Raw genomic sequence first — 19,828 nt, forward strand, 5'->3', positions numbered from 1 at the left:
AAATGGTCATTGGATAGACATATGGACGATAAGTGAATAGTGTAGATGGGCTTTAGAGTGGTTTCATAGGTCGGCGCAACATCGAGGGCCGAAGGGCCTGTACTGCGCTGTAATGTTCTATGTTCTATGATTGTCACATTGCTGTTTGCCAACAGCCTGCTGTGTTTATAACAGGGACTACACTGCTAAAATACTCCATTGACTGAAAAGTGCTTTTGGACATCCAGGAATTATGAAAGCACCAATATAGATACAAGCAAAGTACTGCAGGTGCTGAAAATTTGAAATGAGAACAGAAAATGCTGGAATTGTCCCAAGCCTCCTGCCCCCCACAGGGCCATCTGACATTTGTTCTTAAGTTTTTGGCGTTCTCTGGTTAACACATTCTGCTATGTTACCTTTATGCCACTATCAGCACCTTCTGTAGTTCTTCATACAGCAATTAAAACTTCCTGGTCTTGTGCCTGCACATCTTCGAGCAACCTCTCCTCACACCCACTGCCGCCCTGCTCCACCCACGCTTATACACAATACAGTACAGTAAGAAGTCTTACAACACCAGGTTAAAGTCCAACAGGTTTGTTTCAAATCACTAGCTTTCGGAGCACTGCTCCTTCCTCACCTGATGAAGGAGCTGTGCTCCAAAAGCTAGTAATTCGAAACAAACCTGTTGGATTTTAACCTGGTGTTGTAAGACTTCTTACTGTGCTCATCCCAGTCCAACGCCGGCATCCGCACATGACAATATTGTAGTGATCTCTATATGTGCATGTACACAAGGGGTTAATGTGTAATCAGTATCACTCATGATCACTCGATCAGTAATCATGATCACTCGAGAGTCGGACCAACAGGTGTATAAAAGGCAACCAACATTGGGTCGCTCTCTCTCTCTTGGGTGCACTGTGACCAGGGCAATAGCAGACTAGTTCAGATGGCGAGTGGAGTTACGTATAGTTACTGTAGTTAGATCTTGTTAACCTTATCACTAGTATCAAAGTTAAAGTAAAGAACTCATACAATTATTGTTATAGTTACTCAATAAACCTTTTGTTCCTACTGTTCGAGTCTTCTTCATCGAGATTCAGAAGACCTCATCACTAACCAAGGTTTGAATAGCACATGTTACCTACCACGCAGGTAACAAAACAAATATAATGCAGCACATTTAAGAGGATGAGACTCAAATGTTTTTTATTTAGGAGATTCTTTCTCTCTGTACAGGCAGGCTGAGGCTTTTCAACATTTCCTGTTTTTATTTAAATTGATGCAACTCTTTCATGTGAACACTCCAATCACTGAGAATGGTGGAGGGGGGAGCCAACTGAGGGGAGGAGCGAGCTCAGGGGAGGAGTCAACTGAGGGGAGGGGCCAACTGAGGGGAGGAGCGAGCTCAGGGGAGGCGCCAACTGAGAGGAGGTGCGAGCTGAGGGGAGGAGCCAGCCGGGGAGGCGGGCCCAACTGAGGGGAGTCATCGGAAGAGGCGGGGCCAGAGTAAGGCCTAAGTCTGAACGAGGGATTGGTTGTGGGTCTGGCAGGTCGGTGATCGGAGCCAGAGGCCGGAAATCGGCGGTAGCCATGTGAGTAAACGCAGCAACTCCATCTCTGAGATCGTGTTACCGGGATTGGGCCTCAGACTGGCCTCGCCAAACGGCCGGTGCAGAGCTGCGCAGCGACCCTGGGCCTCCCCATCACTCTACCCGGTAGCCTGCCGCCATGTTTCAGCTGCGAATGGAACTGGAAAGTTCCTGGAAGCGGAGGCGGCAGAACCCCCCCCCCCCCCAGCTCGCCGCCCCCCCCCCCCCAGCTCGCCGCCCCCCCCCCCCAGCTCGCCGCCCCCCCCCTCCCCAGCTCGCCGCCCCCCCCTCCCCAGCTCGCCGCCCCCCCTCCCCGCCCCGCCGCCCCCCCTCCCCGCCCCGCCGCCCCCCTCCCCAGCTCGCCCCCCCTCCCCCTCCCCAGCTCGCCCCCCCTCCCCCCTCCCCAGCTCGCCCCCCCTCCCCCCTCCCCAGCTCGCCCCCCCCCCCCCTCCCCAGCTCGCCCCACCCTCCCCCCTCCCCAGCTCGCCCCCCCTCCCCCCTCCCCAGCTCGCCCCCCCTCCCCAGCTCGCCCCCCCCTCCCCAGCTCGCCGCCCCCCCCTCCCCAGCTCGCTGCCCCCCCCTCCCCAGCTCGCCCCCCCTCCCCCCTCCCCAGCTCGCCCCCCCTCCCCAGCTCGCCCCCCCCCCCCATCCCAGCTCCACCCACCCCCCCCCCAAGCTTGAAAGTCCAGTAATCACCTCATCCCCTCCGGTCCCCTGGGGGGTTCCGAAGTGTACAGCTTACTATAAAAGTCCCTAAACACCTTGTTCAGCCCTGCCGGGTCCCCCACCAGATTTCCCTCCCCGTCCGCTATCCTTCCTATCTCCCTAGCCGCTTCTCTCTTCCTTAGTTGTTGCGCGAGCATTCTGCTGGCCTTCTCTCCATGCTCATATATCGCGCCTTTTGCATTTCTAAGCTGCTCTACGGCCTTGCCTGTAGTCAGCACCCCGAACTCGGCCTGCAGCCTCTGTCGTTCCCTGAGTAACTCTGGCCTCAGGGAACGACATAGCTCATATGGCCTCATAGCTCCTGGCCGTCCGTAAAATGTCCTTAACCAGGTCCGTTTCTGCCCTATCTGACCTGTCCTATGAGCCCGGATTGAGATCAGCTCCTCCCAGAGCGCCGCTGCTGAGACTTCTCCGGTATCATTTACCAGCAGGTAATTCTGCATGCATCTCCTGAGTCTCTCGCACACCGCCTCGTCCGCTAGCAATCCAACTTCCAGCCTCCATTGTGGACGCTGAAAGTTATCCTTACAAATCTGTAGATCTACCCAGTGCGGAGCATGGTCCGATATGGCAATTGCCGAATATTCTGCCCCCACCATCCCGGCCAGCAAGTCCCTACTCATGATAAAGAAATCAATTCGGGAATACACCTTGTGTACGTGGGAGTAGTACCAAAACTCCCTTGCCGACGGCCGGCTAAATCTCCACGGATCAGCTCACCCCATTTGCTCCATGAACCCCCTCAGTTCCTTTGCTAGCGCTGGCAACCTGCACGTTTTTGAACACAACCGATTCAGGCTCGGGTCCAGGACTGTGTTAAAGTCCCCACCCATGATCAGTTTGCACGAGTCCAAGTCGGGGATCTTCCCTAGTAACCTCCTGATAAAATCCACATCGTCCCAATTAGGGGCATACACACTAACCAAGACTACTCTCACCCCTTCGAGCTTACCCCTAACCATAACAAATCTGCCGTCCCCATCCGCAACTGTACCTTCCGCCTCAAATTGAACCCTTTTATTAATCAGGATCGCAACTCCCCTAGTCTTAGTGTCGAACCCCGAATGAAAGACCTGACTAACCCAGCCCTTCAGCCTAACCTGGTCTGCCACTTTCAGGTGCGTCTCCTGCAGCATGACTACGTTCGCCTTCAGAACCCACAAATGCGCGAACTTCACTGGCCTGTTTAGCCCTCTTAACATTCCAGGTGAAAAGCCTGGTTGGGGGCACTTGGCCTCCCCCCCCATTTGCCGATCAGCCATCCCTTTTCCTTGGCCAGCCCCCCAGCCATGTGTCGTGCATCCTCTGGCCCGTCTCCTGGTCAGCTGCACCCATGCCCTCCTCACTGTTGCCATGTCCAATTTCCATCCTCGTCAGCAGATCAACTCTCCCCCCCCCCCCCCCCCCCCCCGGGCCCCCAGCAACACCATCCTACCACCTAACCCTGCTCTAATCAAAGTATATGAACAGCCCCCACCTGGCTTCTGTTGATTAGCCCACCCAGCTAGCCTGGTGGCTGCCAGCTTCGGCGCCAGCGCGTCTCTCGCCCATTGTTCCCTGGCTCCCCCCCCCCCCCCCCCCCCGGCCCATCCATACCACTTCCCCAGTCCTGCTTAAACGAATACTCTATACAAGTCAGAAACATCCCCAACAATAGTGCAATTTAAATCAAACAAATAGAGATAAGAAGTACCAGGCACTCTCACCCCTTCCCGTCCAAACACAGAAAAAGATTGCAAAAAATTCCCCCGAAACCCCCATCATAACCGCACCTTTTTAACTATTTTCTTTTTATATTTTCCCCCGACCAAAACTCCAACCAAACAAGTAACCCAAAAATGAAACATTCAAGGAAACCACGAAAAAGAACAAGAAAAACACCGCAACCAAAATACATCCACCTAAAAAGGTTGAAAAAACAAAAAGAACGGACCCAAGCATGCAGGCATCTCTCACAGCGAGAGAGAAACAAAATAGACTTAAAAGTTCTACCATGAGTCCCAAGAGTCCTCAGTTCAGGGCCAGCCCTTGCTTCTTAACAAAGTCCATCGCCTCCTCGCGTTCCTCGAAATAGTGGTGCTGACTCTCATACGTAACCCACAGTCGCGCCAGAAAAAGCAGCCCGCATTTTACCTTGTTCTTATACAAAATCTCCTTCACCTGCCTGTAGCCTCCCCTCCTCCAGGCCAATTCAGTACTCCGGTCTTGGTAAACACGCAGAGTGCTGTTGTCCCAAGTACAGCTTTGTGTGCTCTTGGCCCATTGCAGAACCCGCTCCTTGTCCAGGTACCTGTGGAACCGGACCACATCGCTCGTGCGGGACCCCCTCGTCGCGGCTGCCTCAACTGCACTCTGTGTGCCCTGCCCACCACCGGCAGGCGAGGAAACACCTCGTTCCCCAGCAGCTTCTGAAACATACCCTTCACATAGGCGGCAGCATCCAGCCCCCCCCCCCCCCCCCCCCCCGGGAGGCTAGCGATTCTTACATTCTGCCGGCGAGATCAGTTGTCCAGGTCCTCCAGCCTTTCCAGGAACATTTTTTGCTGAATCCTCAACCTCCAAATCTCCACGCCCTCCACTGTTTGAAAGTCAGCCTGCTCCTCCACCGTCTTCTCCAGCTTCTGGAGCCTCTCAGCCTGATCATCCAGCCTTTTTTCCAATCGGTCCATCGACTTACGGAGCAGCTCCAAGTTATCGCGCTTCAGAGCTAAAAAGCCCTCCTGCATGGCCTGTAGCAACTGCTCCATTGTAGGCTGGGCTGTAGGCGCCTTGCTCTGGACATCGGCCATATTGGTCTCTCTCAGCCTCCACTGTGCCCTTGCTTGACCACTTCTTTTGCTGTTTACGGTCCCTCCGGCTTCTTAAGATCCATACAACTCTGTATGGGTTCAGTGCCTGAGTACTATTGCTTTCCAGTTCCGCGCTCAAAAGCGCAAAAAAGTCGGGGGAACAGGTCCAAAAGTCCGACCGAAACGGGAGCCACCAAATGTGCAACCTACTCCCTCATAGCCGCCACCGGAACAGACCTCTCGAGCAGTATTTGATTTACCTCAACAGTTGAGCAGAATACTGCAGGTTTTGTAAACCTGAAATAAAAACAAAGTGGTGGAAATGCTCAGCTGGTCTGACAGCCCCTGTTGAGGGAGAAACAAAGTAAATGCTTCAGGATGAAGACATGTATCATGGTAAAATAGGCTGTGGCTTGAATTTTAGGCCCCATATAAAATTGGACACTTTAAATTAAAAATTCAACCTTTTAAATTAAACCACAGTTGGCTCCGGATCCAGGCAGGCCTGATACAAATTGAACGGCCAAGTTCAAATCCACTGAACAGAGACAGGCATTTGGGACAATTCTGGGTCTGCTCTCTCAACAAGACATCAGGAGATAATCCGTCCCATTCAAATGGATCGATTGTTGTGAATTGTCCAGATATTGCTCGACGTTCTGGCACCCAGTTTTCCTGCAGTTACTATATATGGAGTAAGGCCACGTGCGGATGATGTACCAAGAGATGGACCCTGGGGGTGGGTTCTTGGTGTCCTGCAAAGTTGCAATCGGCAACTCTGGGTGTTGCAACCCCTACCTGAGTCCTCGTTGGCTAAGGGCCAGGGAATTTTCTGGAAAGGTAGAAGAAGGGTATAAAGATCGACCACCCAGGACCCTCCCTAGTGAAGAGTCTGTGCTGAGCTAGCAGTGAAAATTCAACGACAGATTAGAGGACAGAAGGAAGCAGCGTGTGAGACCCACCTTTGCGGACGAAGGCTCCAAGACTCCGAATTGGACCCGCGTCTTGATTGAGTTCATCAGCACGGATAGTAGTAAGAATCTTGGAATTATTATTACAAAGAACAATACAGCACAGGAACAGGCCCTTCGGCCCTCCAAGCCTGTGCCGACCATGGTACCCGCCTAAACTAAAACCATCTGCACTTATGGAGTCTGTATCCTTCCATTCCTACCCTATTCATTTATTTGTCTAGATGCCCCTTAAATGCCGCTATTGTATGTGCTCCCACCACCTTCCCAGGCAGCGCGTTCCATATATTTACCACCCTCTGTATAAAAAAAACTTGCTTTGCACATCTGTTCTAAACTTTCCCCCACACACTTTAAACCTATGTCCCCTAGTACTTGACTCTCCTACCCTTGGAAAGAGCATCTGACTATCCACTCTGTCCATGCCACTCATAATCTTGTAGACCTCTATCAGGTCGCCTCTCAACTTCTGTCATTCCAATGAGAACAGACCGAGTTTATCTAACCTCATAGCTAATTCCCTCCATACCAGGCAACATCCTAGTAAACCGCTTCTGTACCCTCCAAATCATCCACATCCTCTGGTAGTGTGGCGACCAGAATTGCACACAATATTCCAATGAGGCCTAACTAAGATCCTGTACAGCTGCAACATGACTTGCCAATGTTTATATTCAATGCCCCGACCGATGAAGGCCAGCATGCCTTGTGCATTCTTGACCACCATATCCACATGCATTGCCATGTTCAGTGGACATGCACATCCAGATCTCTCTGCCTGTCAATACTTGCAAGAGTTCTACCATTTACTGTGTAATTCCTACATTCCTTGGACCTTCCAAAGTGCATTACCTCACACTTGTCCAGATTGAACTACATCTGCCATTTCTCCACCCAAGACTCCAATCAGTTTATATCTTGCTGTATCCTCTGGCAATTCTCTTCACTAGCCGCTACTCCATCAATTTTTGTGTCGTCTGCGAACTTACTAAGCAGACCAGCTACATTTTTTTCCGAATCATTTATATACACTACAAACAACAAAGATCCCAGGACTGATCCCTGTGGAATGCCGCTAGGCACAGCCTTCCATTCAGAAAAGCACCATTCTATTGCTACTCCGTCTTCTGTGCCCATGCCAGTTCTGTATCCAACTTGCCAGCTCTCCTCTGATCCCATGTGACTTCGCTTTTTGTACCAGTCTGCCATGAGGTCCCTTGTCAAAGGCTTTACTGAAGTCCATGTATCCAACATCTACTGTCTTCCCCTCATCTATCACCTTTATCGCTTCCTCGAAAAACTCAAGCCAAATTAGTGAGGCACGACCTCCTCTTCACAAAACCATACTGTTCATCACTAATAAGTCCATTTGTTTCCAAATGTGAGTAAATTCTATCTCTTAAGAATCTTTTCCAATAATTTCCCTACCACTGACTTAAGGCCCATCTGCCTATAATTTCCTGGATTATTCCTGCTGCCCTTCTTGGGTTGGATTTGTTTATTGGCACGTGTACCGAGATACAGTGAGAAGTATTTTTCTGCAAGCAGCTCAAACAGATCATTAAGTACATTAAAATAAAATACGTAATAGGGCAACACAAGGTGCACAATGTAAATACATAGACACCGGCATCGGGTGTAGTATTAATCAGGTCAGTCCATAAGAGGTTAAACAATGGAACAACATTGGCTACTTTCCAGTCCTCTGGAACTTCACCTGTAGCTAATGAGGATACAAAGATTACTGTCAAGGCCCCAGCAATTTCCTCCCTTGCCTCCTCCGTATTCTGGGGTAGATCCCATCAGGCCCTAGGAACTTATCTACTTTAATGCTTTTTAAGATGCCTAACACCTCTTTATTAATATCAACATAACTCAAGAATATCTACACACTCTACCCTATACTACTCATCCACCAAGTCCTTCTCTTTGGTGGATACTGAGGCAAAGTATTCATTTAGTATCTCTCCCATTTCCTCTGGTTCCATACATAGATTCCCTCCAATATCCTTGAATTGACCAACCCTTTCTCTGGCAACCTTCTTGCTCTTTACATATGTATAAAACACCTTAAGATTTGCCTTAATCCTGTTTGCCAACAACATTTCATGACCCCTTTTAGCATTCCTAAGTCCTACCTTAAGTTCCTTCCTACTTTCTTCATATTCTTCAGCACGGTAGCACAAATGGATAGCATTGTGATTTCACAGCTCCACCAGGGTCCCAGGTTCGATTCCCCGACGGGGTCACTGTCTGCGGAGTCTGCACGTTCTCCCCGTGTCTGCGTGGGTTTCCTCCGGGTGCTCCGGTTTCCTCCCACAGTCCAAAAACGTGCAGGTTAGGTGGATTGGCCATGCTAAATTGCCCTTCGTGTCCAAAAAGGTTAAGAGGGGTTATTGGGTTGCGGGGATTGGGTGGAAGTGAGGGCTTAAGTGGGTCGGTGCAGATTCGATGGGCTGAATGGCCTCCTGCACTGTATGTTCTGTTCAAGGGCATCATCTGTCCTAAGCCTTTTAGACCTTAGGAATGCTTACTTTTTATTTTTGACAAACTGGGATAATTTAAGGGGGATAACTGTTTTACTATGTTTAATAATAAATTTGGTTGAATCATAAACTTGTATTTTTTTGGCCTTGTTCATCTCGCAAATAAGGGCACTTGGGTGAAACATTTGAGTAATAAACTGGTCAAAGTGTCTTGAGGTTTTACAGCCGACACCTGTCATCTGAATTCTTTCAGAATTGCCGAATCTTTCTTCATTTTCTACATTTGTTATAACTTTCCTTGTCTCCAACTCTCCCCTACTTTGGCCTTCATTCTGAAGGATTTATTGATCAAAGTAACTTGAGTTTCATTTGTCCAACCAGTATTTAAGATGGCATTGTTTGTTTACGTTTTTTAAAAACTCCCTCTCTCGAAGTATAAAGCTAAGCAGGAGCTTAGTTTAGTGTCAGATAGTAAAATCACTATAGTCCCAGATGAAAATGAAATGAAATGAAAATTGCTTATTGTCACAAGTAGGCTTCAATGAAGTTACTGTGAAAAGCCCCTAGTCGCCACATTCCGGCGCCTGTTCGGGGAGGCTGTTATGGGAATTGAACCATGCTGCTGGCCTGCCTTGGTTTGCTTTCAAAGCCAGCGATTTAGCCCTGTGCTAAACAGCCCCTGATGACCATCGGCTTTGAGGGGGAGAGCTGCCTGGTGGGGATTTAAGCTGAGGATCACCACATCTCGGGCGAGGGGCAAGGTTGAGATGGCAGGGCCTTCATGAATAACCTCAGCCGGTACAGGAATTGAACCCGTGCTGTTGGCCTTGCTCTGCATCACATATCAGCTGTCCAGCCAACCGAGCTAATTTAGTTACTGAAGGGAGTGTCCTGTCTGACCTCCCTAGATAAGTACTGTTGTCCTTTTCAGTAAAGAGCAAAACTTGCTTCAGTCATGGCATGTGGGCAGCGTTCCATTAACAGTCACTGTCGAACAAATATTAAAGCAAGCTCCTCATATTTGTTGCAAATTGAGTTCTGGTAAACAAGTTTGATCTTTGGAAACATGTATGCCTAACAGTTCTACGGATTCTACGTGCTTTTGAATGATTGAGATTGTTCTGGAATCATTAAATATCGGGAAGAGCAAAGCTATTACATTTAACCTTTGAAACAAAGTCTGTTCTGTCGCCACTGACTTCACCCCTGTACCTGGTCTCTGTTTGAGACTGGACGACACTGGTCACAACCTTGGTGAGCTGAGCTACTCATTCCATATCTACCACATCACAAAAACTGTTACCATAAGACATAGGAGCAGAATTAGGCCACTTGGCCCATCGAGTCTGCTCTGCCATTCAATCATGGCTGATATTTTTCTCATCCCCATTCTCCTGTCTTCACCCCATAACCCCTGATCTCCTTCACTTCTGTAACATCATCTTTCCCTGCCCTTGCCCATCTGCAGTTGAATCCCTCATCCATGCCATTATTACTTCCAGACTTGACCATTCCAATGCTTTTCCTTCTACTCTTTATGAACTTGAGCTCAATAAAATTTTGTTTTCTATATCCCAACTCACACCAAGTGCTGTTTGCCCATCAGCCATTTCATCCGGTGGTTCCTGCTCTAACCACACCTTGAATTTAAAGTTATCATTTTTATTTTCCAATGCCTCTATTACCTCACCTCTCACTATCTGTAACGGTCTACAGATGGACAACCCTCAAATCCCAGTTTCCTCAATTCTGCCCTCTTGTGCACCCCTGGTTAGAGAATGTTTCACGGGGTGTTTATTTGCGGAGTTGGGAATTACCTTCACTGTTAGCTGTTGTGCCTTCAGCAGTCTGGGCCCTAAACTATGGAACCCCCTCCCTAAACCTCTCCGCTTCGCTACCCCTCTCTTTTTCTTTCAATACACTCTTTCCTTTTAAGATATTCTTTAAAACCTCTTTGTGCAAGCTGATATCTCATTCAACAGCTTGTTGCCAAGTTTGAAACTTCTGTGAAGCACCTTGGGAGGTTTTGTTGTATTAAAGGAAGAATAGAAGTGTAAGTTGAATGCAGTTGGTATATCTGGCACTTCCAATTTTGAAGTGCAAACAGCATTTTTTAAAGTTGAATGAGTTGTCCTGTGCGTGTGTGAGCGAGCAAGCTCAGAGGGCCATCACGTGAGATTGATCCTATTTGGTTCAACTGCTGCATTTTGCCAGTTCTTTTCAAAGCAGGTGAAATGTTTATTTAAATGCATTTTATTCAAACTTGTATCAAAGTAGGTTACAGCAAATAAACACCCCAGGAAACATTCTTCCCAACAACAACTATACAGTTTGTACAGATTTTTCTCCCCCCACCCCCTGCGATGAACAGCTCCTCAAACACGGTCACAAACTTCCCCACCTATTCTCAAACTCCCCTGCTGAGCCCCTTAACTCATACTTTATCTTCTCTAACCGCAGGAAGTCGTACAGGTCACCCAACCATGCTGCTACCCCCGGTGGCGATGCCGACCGTCGGCGTGCAATCAGAGGCGAAGGCCAAGACATTGGCCTTCCTCCTCTCCATGAGCTCTGGCTTCTCTGAAACCCCAAATATCGCCACCAAAAGATTTGGGTCCACTCCCTCCTCCACTATCCTGGCTAAGACCGCGAACACTCCCGCCCAGAATCTTCCCAAATTTTCACAACCCCAAAACATGTACGCATGATTTGCTGACCCCCGCCCACACCTCTCACACTCATCTGCTACCCCCTGAAAGAACCCACTCATTCTTGCCTGTGTCATATGCACCCTGTGCACCACCTTAAACTATCAGGCTCATCCTTGCACAAGAGGAGGTCCCGTTTACCCTTCGCAGTGCCTCACTCCATACTCTCCAATTGATCTCCATTCCCAACTCCGCTTCCCATTTCTCCTTGATCTTCACCACCCGCTCGCCTCCCTGCTCCCCCAGCCACTTATATGTATATCCCCAATTCTTCCCTCCCCTTCCACATCTGGAAGCAGCAGTCTCTCCAGCAGGATGTATCCCGGCAATCAAGGGAACCCCTTCCAGAGCTTTTGTGCAAAGTCCCTAACCTGTAGATACCTGAACTCACTACCCCATGGCAGCTCTACCCTCTCCCTTAGCCCCTGCCCAAAGGCACATCCTAATGGCCTCCCCCCCCCCCCCCACCCCCCCTGCCCCCACACTCAGTTCAAAGAAGAAGGCCGCCAGCTGGCCTTACCCTCCCCCACCCAAACAAGGACTTCTCCTGAACTCCAGGTAGCCTTCTCCAAAAGCAAACAAACAGATGTTAAACATAAATAGTCCCATAAAACAGGAGGGGGGATGGGAACATCCATCCCCACATAAACCTTTCACCCCTACAACTCCTTACAATCTCAACATTGAACAGAACCCCCCCCCCCCCCCCCCCCCCCCCACACACACAAAAAAAGGCGAAAATCCCCCAATCCCTACACCCATTTCAAACATGCTCCCGACCATTACATAGTGCCAGCACCCCGGTTCCCAAGCATTGTCCACTCAGTTCTCCCCCAGTTTATGCTCCTTAATGAAGTCTTCGGCCGATTCTTGGGTCTCAAAACAGTACTCCCGGCCTCCGAACGTCACCCATAATTTCGCCAGGGAGCACCCCAAACCTGATCTGCAGCCGGTACAGCACCGTCTTGGCCTTGTTGAAACCTGCCCGCCGTTTTGCCAACTCTGCTCCGACGTCCTGATAAATCCGGATGTTATTTCCCTCCCAGTCGCAGCTACGCTTCTCCCTGGCCCACCGTAGAATTTTCTCTTTCTCCACAAATTTATGGAGTCTCACGATCACCGCCCGAGGCGGCTCCCCAGCTCGAGGCTTTTGCCTCCGAGACCTATGTGCTCGGTCCACTTCAGGTGCCTTATCCAGCACCCCTTCTGCCACCAGTCCTGCCAGCATCCTCAAGACTTACCTCGTGGCACTCACACCTTCCACTCCTTCAGGCAGGCCCACCAGGTTCTGTCTTCTCGAGGCATTCTCCTGCTCCTCCACCTTTGCCCTCAATGTTTTACGGAGGTATAGGAGCCCCACCTCCGCCTCCAGAGCCACCACACGATCGCTGTGGTCCGAGATCACTCCTTCAATCTGTGACCCTGCACCTACAAACACCTCTCCATTCCCTCCAAAGTACTCTTCAGCGGTGCCACAGCTTCTGCAATGGCCTTTGCATGATCCTCATTCATTTCTTTCCTCTGTTTATGGAATTCCTCCTTGATAAAAGTCATCAGTTCCTGTATCTGGGGCCTTACAGCTTGTCCCTCCCCCACCTGCATGCTGGAAGGGACTGGCTGTGAAGCACAAGACTGTTTCAACTTTCCAGCCAGACCTTTCATTGTTTTCTGCCGGGTCCGGTGATCAGAAGACATACCATCCACCACCACGGGTTAGGTGAATTGGCCAATGATAAATTGCCCTTAATGTCCAAATTGCCCTTGGTGTTGGGTGGAGGTGTTGAGTTTGGGTAGGGTGCCCTTTCCAAGAGCCGGTGCAGACTCAAAGGGCCGAATGGCCTCCTTCTGCACTGTAAATTCTATGATAATCTATGATTAATCTAGGACAAAGGTTCGGCACAACATCGTGGGCCGAAGGGCCTGTTCTGTGCTGTATTTTCTATGTTCTATGTTCTATGTTCATTCCAGGGGTAAACTACTCCTCTAACATTCCCGACGCCTTTTCATCAAAATTCCACCCGGATCTGGGTAAAAAGAGCCCTTTTCTGTGACTTTGAACTGGAACAGCCCTTTATGTGACCAATCACTCCATGGTCACAAGCGGAAGGCCAGGTGAAGTGATTTTAATAGCAATAGTTTTAATAGCAAGTGTGAACCAGGAATAAAGACCACACAACTATGAAAAAACATGCTTTAAGAAAAATATTTTGGTGACTGTTAGATTTAAGTACAATGGACTCTTTAAACTAAATAAAAATACTAGTGCTACAACTTCAGATACATTCGAGAAGCTTTACATACCTGCTCATTGATTTTGTTAATGTTACTACTGTTGTATTCTGTTTCAAGTTTGCACACTAGTCCACCACCATAAACATAATAATAATCTTCATTGTCACAAGTAGGCTTACATTAACACTGCAATGAAGTTACTGTGACATGGTGACGATTTGTGTTGTTGAGCATGAGAGCTCACTCTGCAGCTTTTGTGCAGGCAAGCACTGATGCTGCTTAATCTGCATGAGATATTTTGTAATTGATATCCTCAGTTTTGAAAAGGAAGAGTGGTTATGGTCTCTGTTTTTGAACAGGCTGTGTGTATCAACTATAAAATGTTAACCTTGTGTACAAGGTATCCTTGTGGTTATGAATATGTGGAAACAGTATTAATTGACGTGTGTTCTTTTGTATATTCTGTAGGGCTGACTACTGGAAGTCTCAACCAAAGAAGTTCTGCGATTACTGCAAATGTTGGATAGCAGACAACAAACCTGTATGTTGCATTTTGTTTATGACAATGTTTGATCAGTGTAGGATTTCAGCAGAGAGGAGCCTAAAAAAAAACGTTTTCATTGTAACTACAACATGTCAGTGAACTGGATTTTGACAGTCGTACTTCATTTCAAATCAACCCTGATAAAATGAGTTGCAATTCAGATCATTTTCCTATACACCAAATTATTTCCATTGATTGTGATATGAAGGGCGACTGTAACCTCATATTGTAACCTCAAGTTGAATTATTTTTAACAGCAGCTGAAAGACCGAGATCTAAGGCAGTGCCAAGATTGAAAAGAGTTGGGGGGTGAGGCAAGATAAATCAGGTAGCAGGGATGAAATAACACCGCAGTTAGATAGCTAAAGGAAAAGTGAGGGAGGTCAATTTTTCATTTTAAAGTCTTGGGAAAGAATGCGATAGAACAGTGTTTCTCAAACTTTATCAGCAGGTCTTGCAAAACAAATTATTCTCGCACTTGTTTCTTACTAGCGATCAGAATTACTTGGATACTTTAAATGTGGTAACAGTTGAATGCAATCTCAGTTCAAATATGGATATAAATATATCTAAACCATCATGGACTGGTTTGTTTGATGTCCTCAATTATTACGTCCTTTTCAAAGAACAAAGAACAAAGAAAAGTACAGCACAGGAACAGGCCCTTCGGCCCTCCAAGCCCGTGCCGACCATGCTGCCCGACTAAACTACAATCTTCAACACTTCCTGGGTCCGTATCCCTCTATTCCCATCCTATTCATGTATTTGTCAAGATGCCCCTTAAATGTCACTATCGTCCCTGCTTCCACCACCTCCTCCGGCAGTGAGTTCCAGGCACCCACTACCCTCTGTGCAAAAATCTTGCCTCGTACATCTACTCTAAACCTTGCCCCTCGCACCTTAAACCTATGCCCCTAGTAATTGACCCCTCTACCCTGGGGAAAAGCCTCTGACTATCCACTCTGTCTATGCCCTCATAATTTTGTAGATCTCTATCAGGTAGCCCCTCAACCTCCTTCGTTCCAGTGAGAACAAACCGAGTTGAATGAAATGAAAATCGCTTATTGTCACAAGTAGGCTTCAAATGAAGTTACTGTGAAAAGCCCCGAGTCGCCACATTCCGGCGCCTGTTCGGGGATGCTGGTACGAATTTATTCAACCGCTCCTCGTAGCTAATGTCCTCTATACCAGGTAACATCCTGGTAAATCTCTTCTGCACCCTCTCTAAAGCCTCCACATCCTTCTGGTAGTGTAGCGACCAGAATTGAACACTATACTCCACGTGTGGCCTAAATAAGGTTCTATACAGCTGCAACATGACATGCCAATTCTTATACTCAATGCCCCGGCCAATGAAGGCAAGCATGCCGTATGCCGCCTTGACTACCTTCTCCACCTGCGTTGCCCCTTTCAGTGACCTGTGGACCTGTACACCAAGATCTCTCTGACTTTCAATACTCTTGAGGGTTCTACCATTCACTGTATATTCCCTACCTGCATTAGACCTTCCAAAATGCATTACCTCACATTTGTCCGGATTAAACTCCATCTGCCATCTCTCCGCCCAAGTCTCCAAACGATCTAAATCCTGCTGTATCCTCTGACAGTCCTCGTCGCTATCCGCAATTCCACCAACCTTTGTGTCGTCTGCAAACTTACTAATCAGACCAGTTACATTTTCCTCCAATCATATATATATATATACTACGAACAGCAACGTCCTAGCACTGATCCCTGCGTAACACCACTAGTCACAGTCCTCCAATTAGAAAAGCACCCTTCCATTGCTACTCTCTGCCTTCTATGACCTAGCCAGTTCTGTATCCACCTTGCCAGCTCACCCCTGATCCCATGTGATTTCACCTTTTGTACCAGTCTACCATGAGGGACCTTGTCAAAGGCCTTACTGAAATCCATATAGACAACATCCACTGCCCTACCTGCATCAATCATCTTTGTGACCTCTTCGATAAACTCTTATCAAGTTAGTGAGACACGACCTCCTCCCTTCACAAAACCATGCTGCCTCTCATTAATACGTCCATTTGCTTTAGATCCTGTCTCGAAGAATTCTCTCCAGTATTTCCCTACCACTGACGTAAGGCTCACAGGCCTGTAGTTCCCTGGATTATCCTTTACTTAAAAGAAAAATAATTTTGGGGCACGATGCTAATAGGTGGGTTATTGGCTGCTTCAACTGAAAAATCTAATGTGCGTAAGAGGGGATATAATTGAAAATTAATGGAAGAAGCATCACTGTATCAGTATAGAAACAAAACTGCAGCAGCTTACAGGATTGAGAAAAGTACAACTTGGGAAGACGCTGAGGGAACTTTTTAAAGAAAAAAGAGAATTTTTTTTAGAGTAGCCAATTATTTATTTTTCCCAATTACGGGGCAATTTAGCATGGCCAATCCACCTAACATCCACATCTTTGGGCTCTTGGGGCAGTGAGACCCACGCAGACATCGGGTGAATATGACAGTGACCTAGGGCCGGGATTCAAACCCAGGTCCTCGGTGCCATAGGCAGCAGTGCTAACCACTATGCATGTGCTGCCTGCCGCTGAGGGAACGTAACATAGAGAATAGAGGTTAGAATATTACTGGTCTGGATAATGGAGAGAAATCTGGTAGGTAACTTATGTCCCTCAATTTAGAAAACAATTACCCAGGAGTAGTTATGCCTGGTACCAGCAGCTGAACAACCATTTAACATTTATGTAACATCTTTACTGTGGAATTCATTCCAGAAGACTTCATAGAGGGAGCAGAAAAATATATCTAAAAGAATCGAAGAGGTTGTTAGGAGAGGTGGTAAAGGTGGGTTTGGAGAAGGTTCCTGCAGGTGGAGTGTGGGAGACGTTTGGCGAAGGCAGAAGTTCCAAAGCATATATCTGAAGGGAGTTGAAGTCTGCACAAGAAATTGTGGGTCAAAAGATGAGAGAATTTCCTTTAGATCAGGGTTACAGAATAGAAACATGGAAAATAAGAGCAGGAGGAGGCCCTTAGAGCCTGCTCCACCATTCATTATGATCATGGCTGACCATCCAACTCACAGCACTTCGGGCGATCAGGCTGTTATCTGGATCTGAGGGGCTGGATATTGTGCGATGGACACTAATCATGCTACTTCTTGTGATATTGTTTAGGTCAATTACATGGATGGTGGGAGTGCTGTAATTTGAGACTCGGAGGTTGTGGATGGTTTGAATTAGAGCATAATTATGCTCTAGTTGCAATCTCTGACCTAGAATTAAGAGCAGGACAGAAGGAGGCTAATTTGACTGATCAGTGTGTTGGCTCTCAAGAACTGTGCATTTTCCCTTTTTTTTTCTCCTTCCCACTTGTACTTAAAATATTCATCCACTTTCCTTTTTGAGTTATTATGGATTCTGTTTCTACCACTGATTTTTGTGGGACATTCCATGTCTTCAATTCTTTTTTAAAAAAAGAGTTTAGCTTTTTAAAAAAAAAAGGCCCTCCATCTCGAGATTTTTTACAGTAAATCTATGCCCTCTACCTACTAACTACCCAATGGAAATAGACTTTAACCCATTTATTGCCTCAAAATATCTAATAACATTTGATTCAATTCTGCCATTTTTCCAAGAAAGCTGTGTATCAGCCACCATGCTCCACCTGTTTCTCGTGCTGTTGTCATTGCTGGCTTAAAGCTAGTTGTCAGTGCTCAATGTACTTTTAATGCATAGACTGCCTACTAACTTTAAGTGGGGAATGGACGTTGAAGGGGTTAGAGTGACTGCTGACTTCATTTTTCAGATTTGTAGTTCTTTTTTGAAGTTTTGGCATTACAGTTGGAGACCTTGGGCGTCATTCTCCGACCCCCCAGAGGGTCGGAGAATGGCCGTTGGCCGCCGTGAATCACGCCCCCGCCGGTTGCCGAAGTCTCCGAAGGGAGAAAAGTCGGCGGGGCGTTAATGGCGCCGCTGCTGTCGGAAAATGGCACGTGTCTGCACAAGGCAGCCGATTTTCGGCCTGCCGATATTCTCCCTTCCGGATGGGCCGAAGTCCCGTCGACGTGATGACCGTTCACGTCGACGTAAATTAAACCTCCTTTTCATCGGCGTGACCCTGTGCTCCAGGGTCACGCCGACCAGCGTGGAGGTGGGTGACGGCCTGGGGGGTTGGCTCTGGGCAGGCGATGGCGTGGCCGCAGTCTGAATGTGTGGGGAGAGGTGTGTCTCGGGATGTGTGTGTGCGCGGCGGGGGGGGGGGGTGGTTAGAGTGGGCAGGGCTCCGGGGAGTGCTGGGAAGGGGGTCCTTGCCGGGGAGGAGGATGGGGTTCCGTGCCGGCGAGGAGGATGGGGAGGTCCGTGCCGGGGAGGAGGATGGGGGGGTCCGTGCCGGGGAGGAGGATGGGGGGTCCGTGCCGGGAGGAGGATGGGGGGTCCGTGCCGGGGAGGAGGATGGGGGGTCCGTGCCGGGGAGGAGGATGGGGGGTCCGTGCCGGGGAGGAGGATGGGGGGTCCGTCCGGGGAGGAGGTTGGGGGGGTCCGTGCCGGGGAGGAGGTTGGGGGGTCCGTGCCGGGGAGGGGGATGGGGGGTGTCTGTGCCGGGGAGGAGGATGGGGGGGTCCGTGCCGGGGAGGAGGATGGGGGGGTCCGTGTCGGGGAGGAGGATGGGGGGGTCCGTGCCGGGGAGGAGGATGGGGGATCCGTGCCGGGGAGGAGGTTGGGGGGGGTCCGTGCCGGGGAGGGGGATGGGGGGTCCGTGCCGGGGAGGAGGTTGGGGGGGTCCGTGCCGGCGAGGGGGATGGGGCGTCCGTGCCGGGAAGGAGGATGGGGGTCCGTGCCGGGGAGGAGGATGGGGGATCCGTGCCGGGGAGGAGGTTGGGGGGTCCGTGCCGGGGAGGAGGTTGGGGGGGTCCGTGCCGGGGAGGAGGTTGGGGGGGTCCGTGCCGGGGAGGAGGTTGGGGGGTCCGTGCCGGGGAGGAGGTTAGGGGGTCCGTGCCGGGGAGCAGGTTGGGGGGTCCGTGCCGGGGAGCAGGTTGGGGGGTCCGTGCCGGGGAGCAGGTTGGGGGGTCCGTGCCGGGGAGGAGGTTGGGGGGTCCGTGCCGGGGGGGAGGATGGGGGGTCCGTGCCGGGGGGGAGGATGGGGGGTCCGTGCCGGGGCGGAGGATGGGGGGTCCGTGCCGGGGAGGAGGTTGGGGGGTCCGTGCCGGAAGGGGGATGGGGGGGTCCGTGCCGGGGAGGAGCTTGGGGGGGTCCGTGCCGGGGATGAGGTTGGGGGGGGTCCGTGCCGGGGAGGAGGTTGGGGGGGGTCCGTGCCGGGGAGGAGGTTGGGGGGGTCCGTGCCGGGGAGGAGGTTGGGGCGGTCCGTGCCGGGGAGGGGGATTGGGGGTCCGTGCCGGGGAGGAGGATGGGGGGTCCGTGCCGGGGAGGAGGCTGGGGGGTCCGTGCCGGGGAGGAGGCTGGGGGGTCCGTGCCGGGGAGGAGGATGGGGGGTCCGTGCCGGGTAGGAGGCTGGGGGGTCCGTGCCGGGGAGGAGGCTGGGGGGTCCGTGCCGGGGAGGAGGCTGGGGGGTCCGTGCCGGGGAGGAGGATGGGGGGTCCGTGCCGGGGCGGAGGATGGGGGGTCCGTGCCGGGGAGGAGGTTGGGGGGTCCGTGCCGGGAAGGGGGATGGGGGGGTCCGTGCCGGGGAGGAGCTTGGGGGGGTCCGTGCCGGGGAGGAGCTTGGGGGGGGTCCGTGCCGGGGAGGAGGTTGGGGGGTCCGTGCCGGGGAGGAGGTTGGGGGGGTCCGTGCCGGGGAGGAGGTTGGGGCGGTCCGTGCCGG

At 50.2% G+C, this 19,828-nt stretch overlaps 1 protein-coding gene across 3 annotated transcripts in view; it reads left to right on the forward strand.

Moving 5' to 3' along the window:
* The first annotated feature begins 1,456 nt into the window (after positions 1 to 1,456).
* Positions 1,457 to 19,828, forward strand: part of wbp4 (WW domain binding protein 4) — a 77,871-nt gene continuing 59,499 nt past the window's right edge. For all 3 annotated transcript variants that reach the window (XM_072514393.1, XM_072514394.1, XM_072514395.1), the window contains exons 1-2: positions 1,457 to 1,580; positions 13,958 to 14,030. In XM_072514393.1, coding sequence (XP_072370494.1) covers positions 1,579 to 1,580; positions 13,958 to 14,030 — 75 coding nt within the window. In that variant the 5' untranslated portion in view covers positions 1,457 to 1,578. The remainder of the gene's footprint in view (positions 1,581 to 13,957; positions 14,031 to 19,828) is intronic.

This window comes from Scyliorhinus torazame, chromosome 8, assembly GCF_047496885.1.
Source record: "Scyliorhinus torazame isolate Kashiwa2021f chromosome 8, sScyTor2.1, whole genome shotgun sequence".
Classification (NCBI taxonomy): Eukaryota; Metazoa; Chordata; class Chondrichthyes; order Carcharhiniformes; family Scyliorhinidae; genus Scyliorhinus; species Scyliorhinus torazame.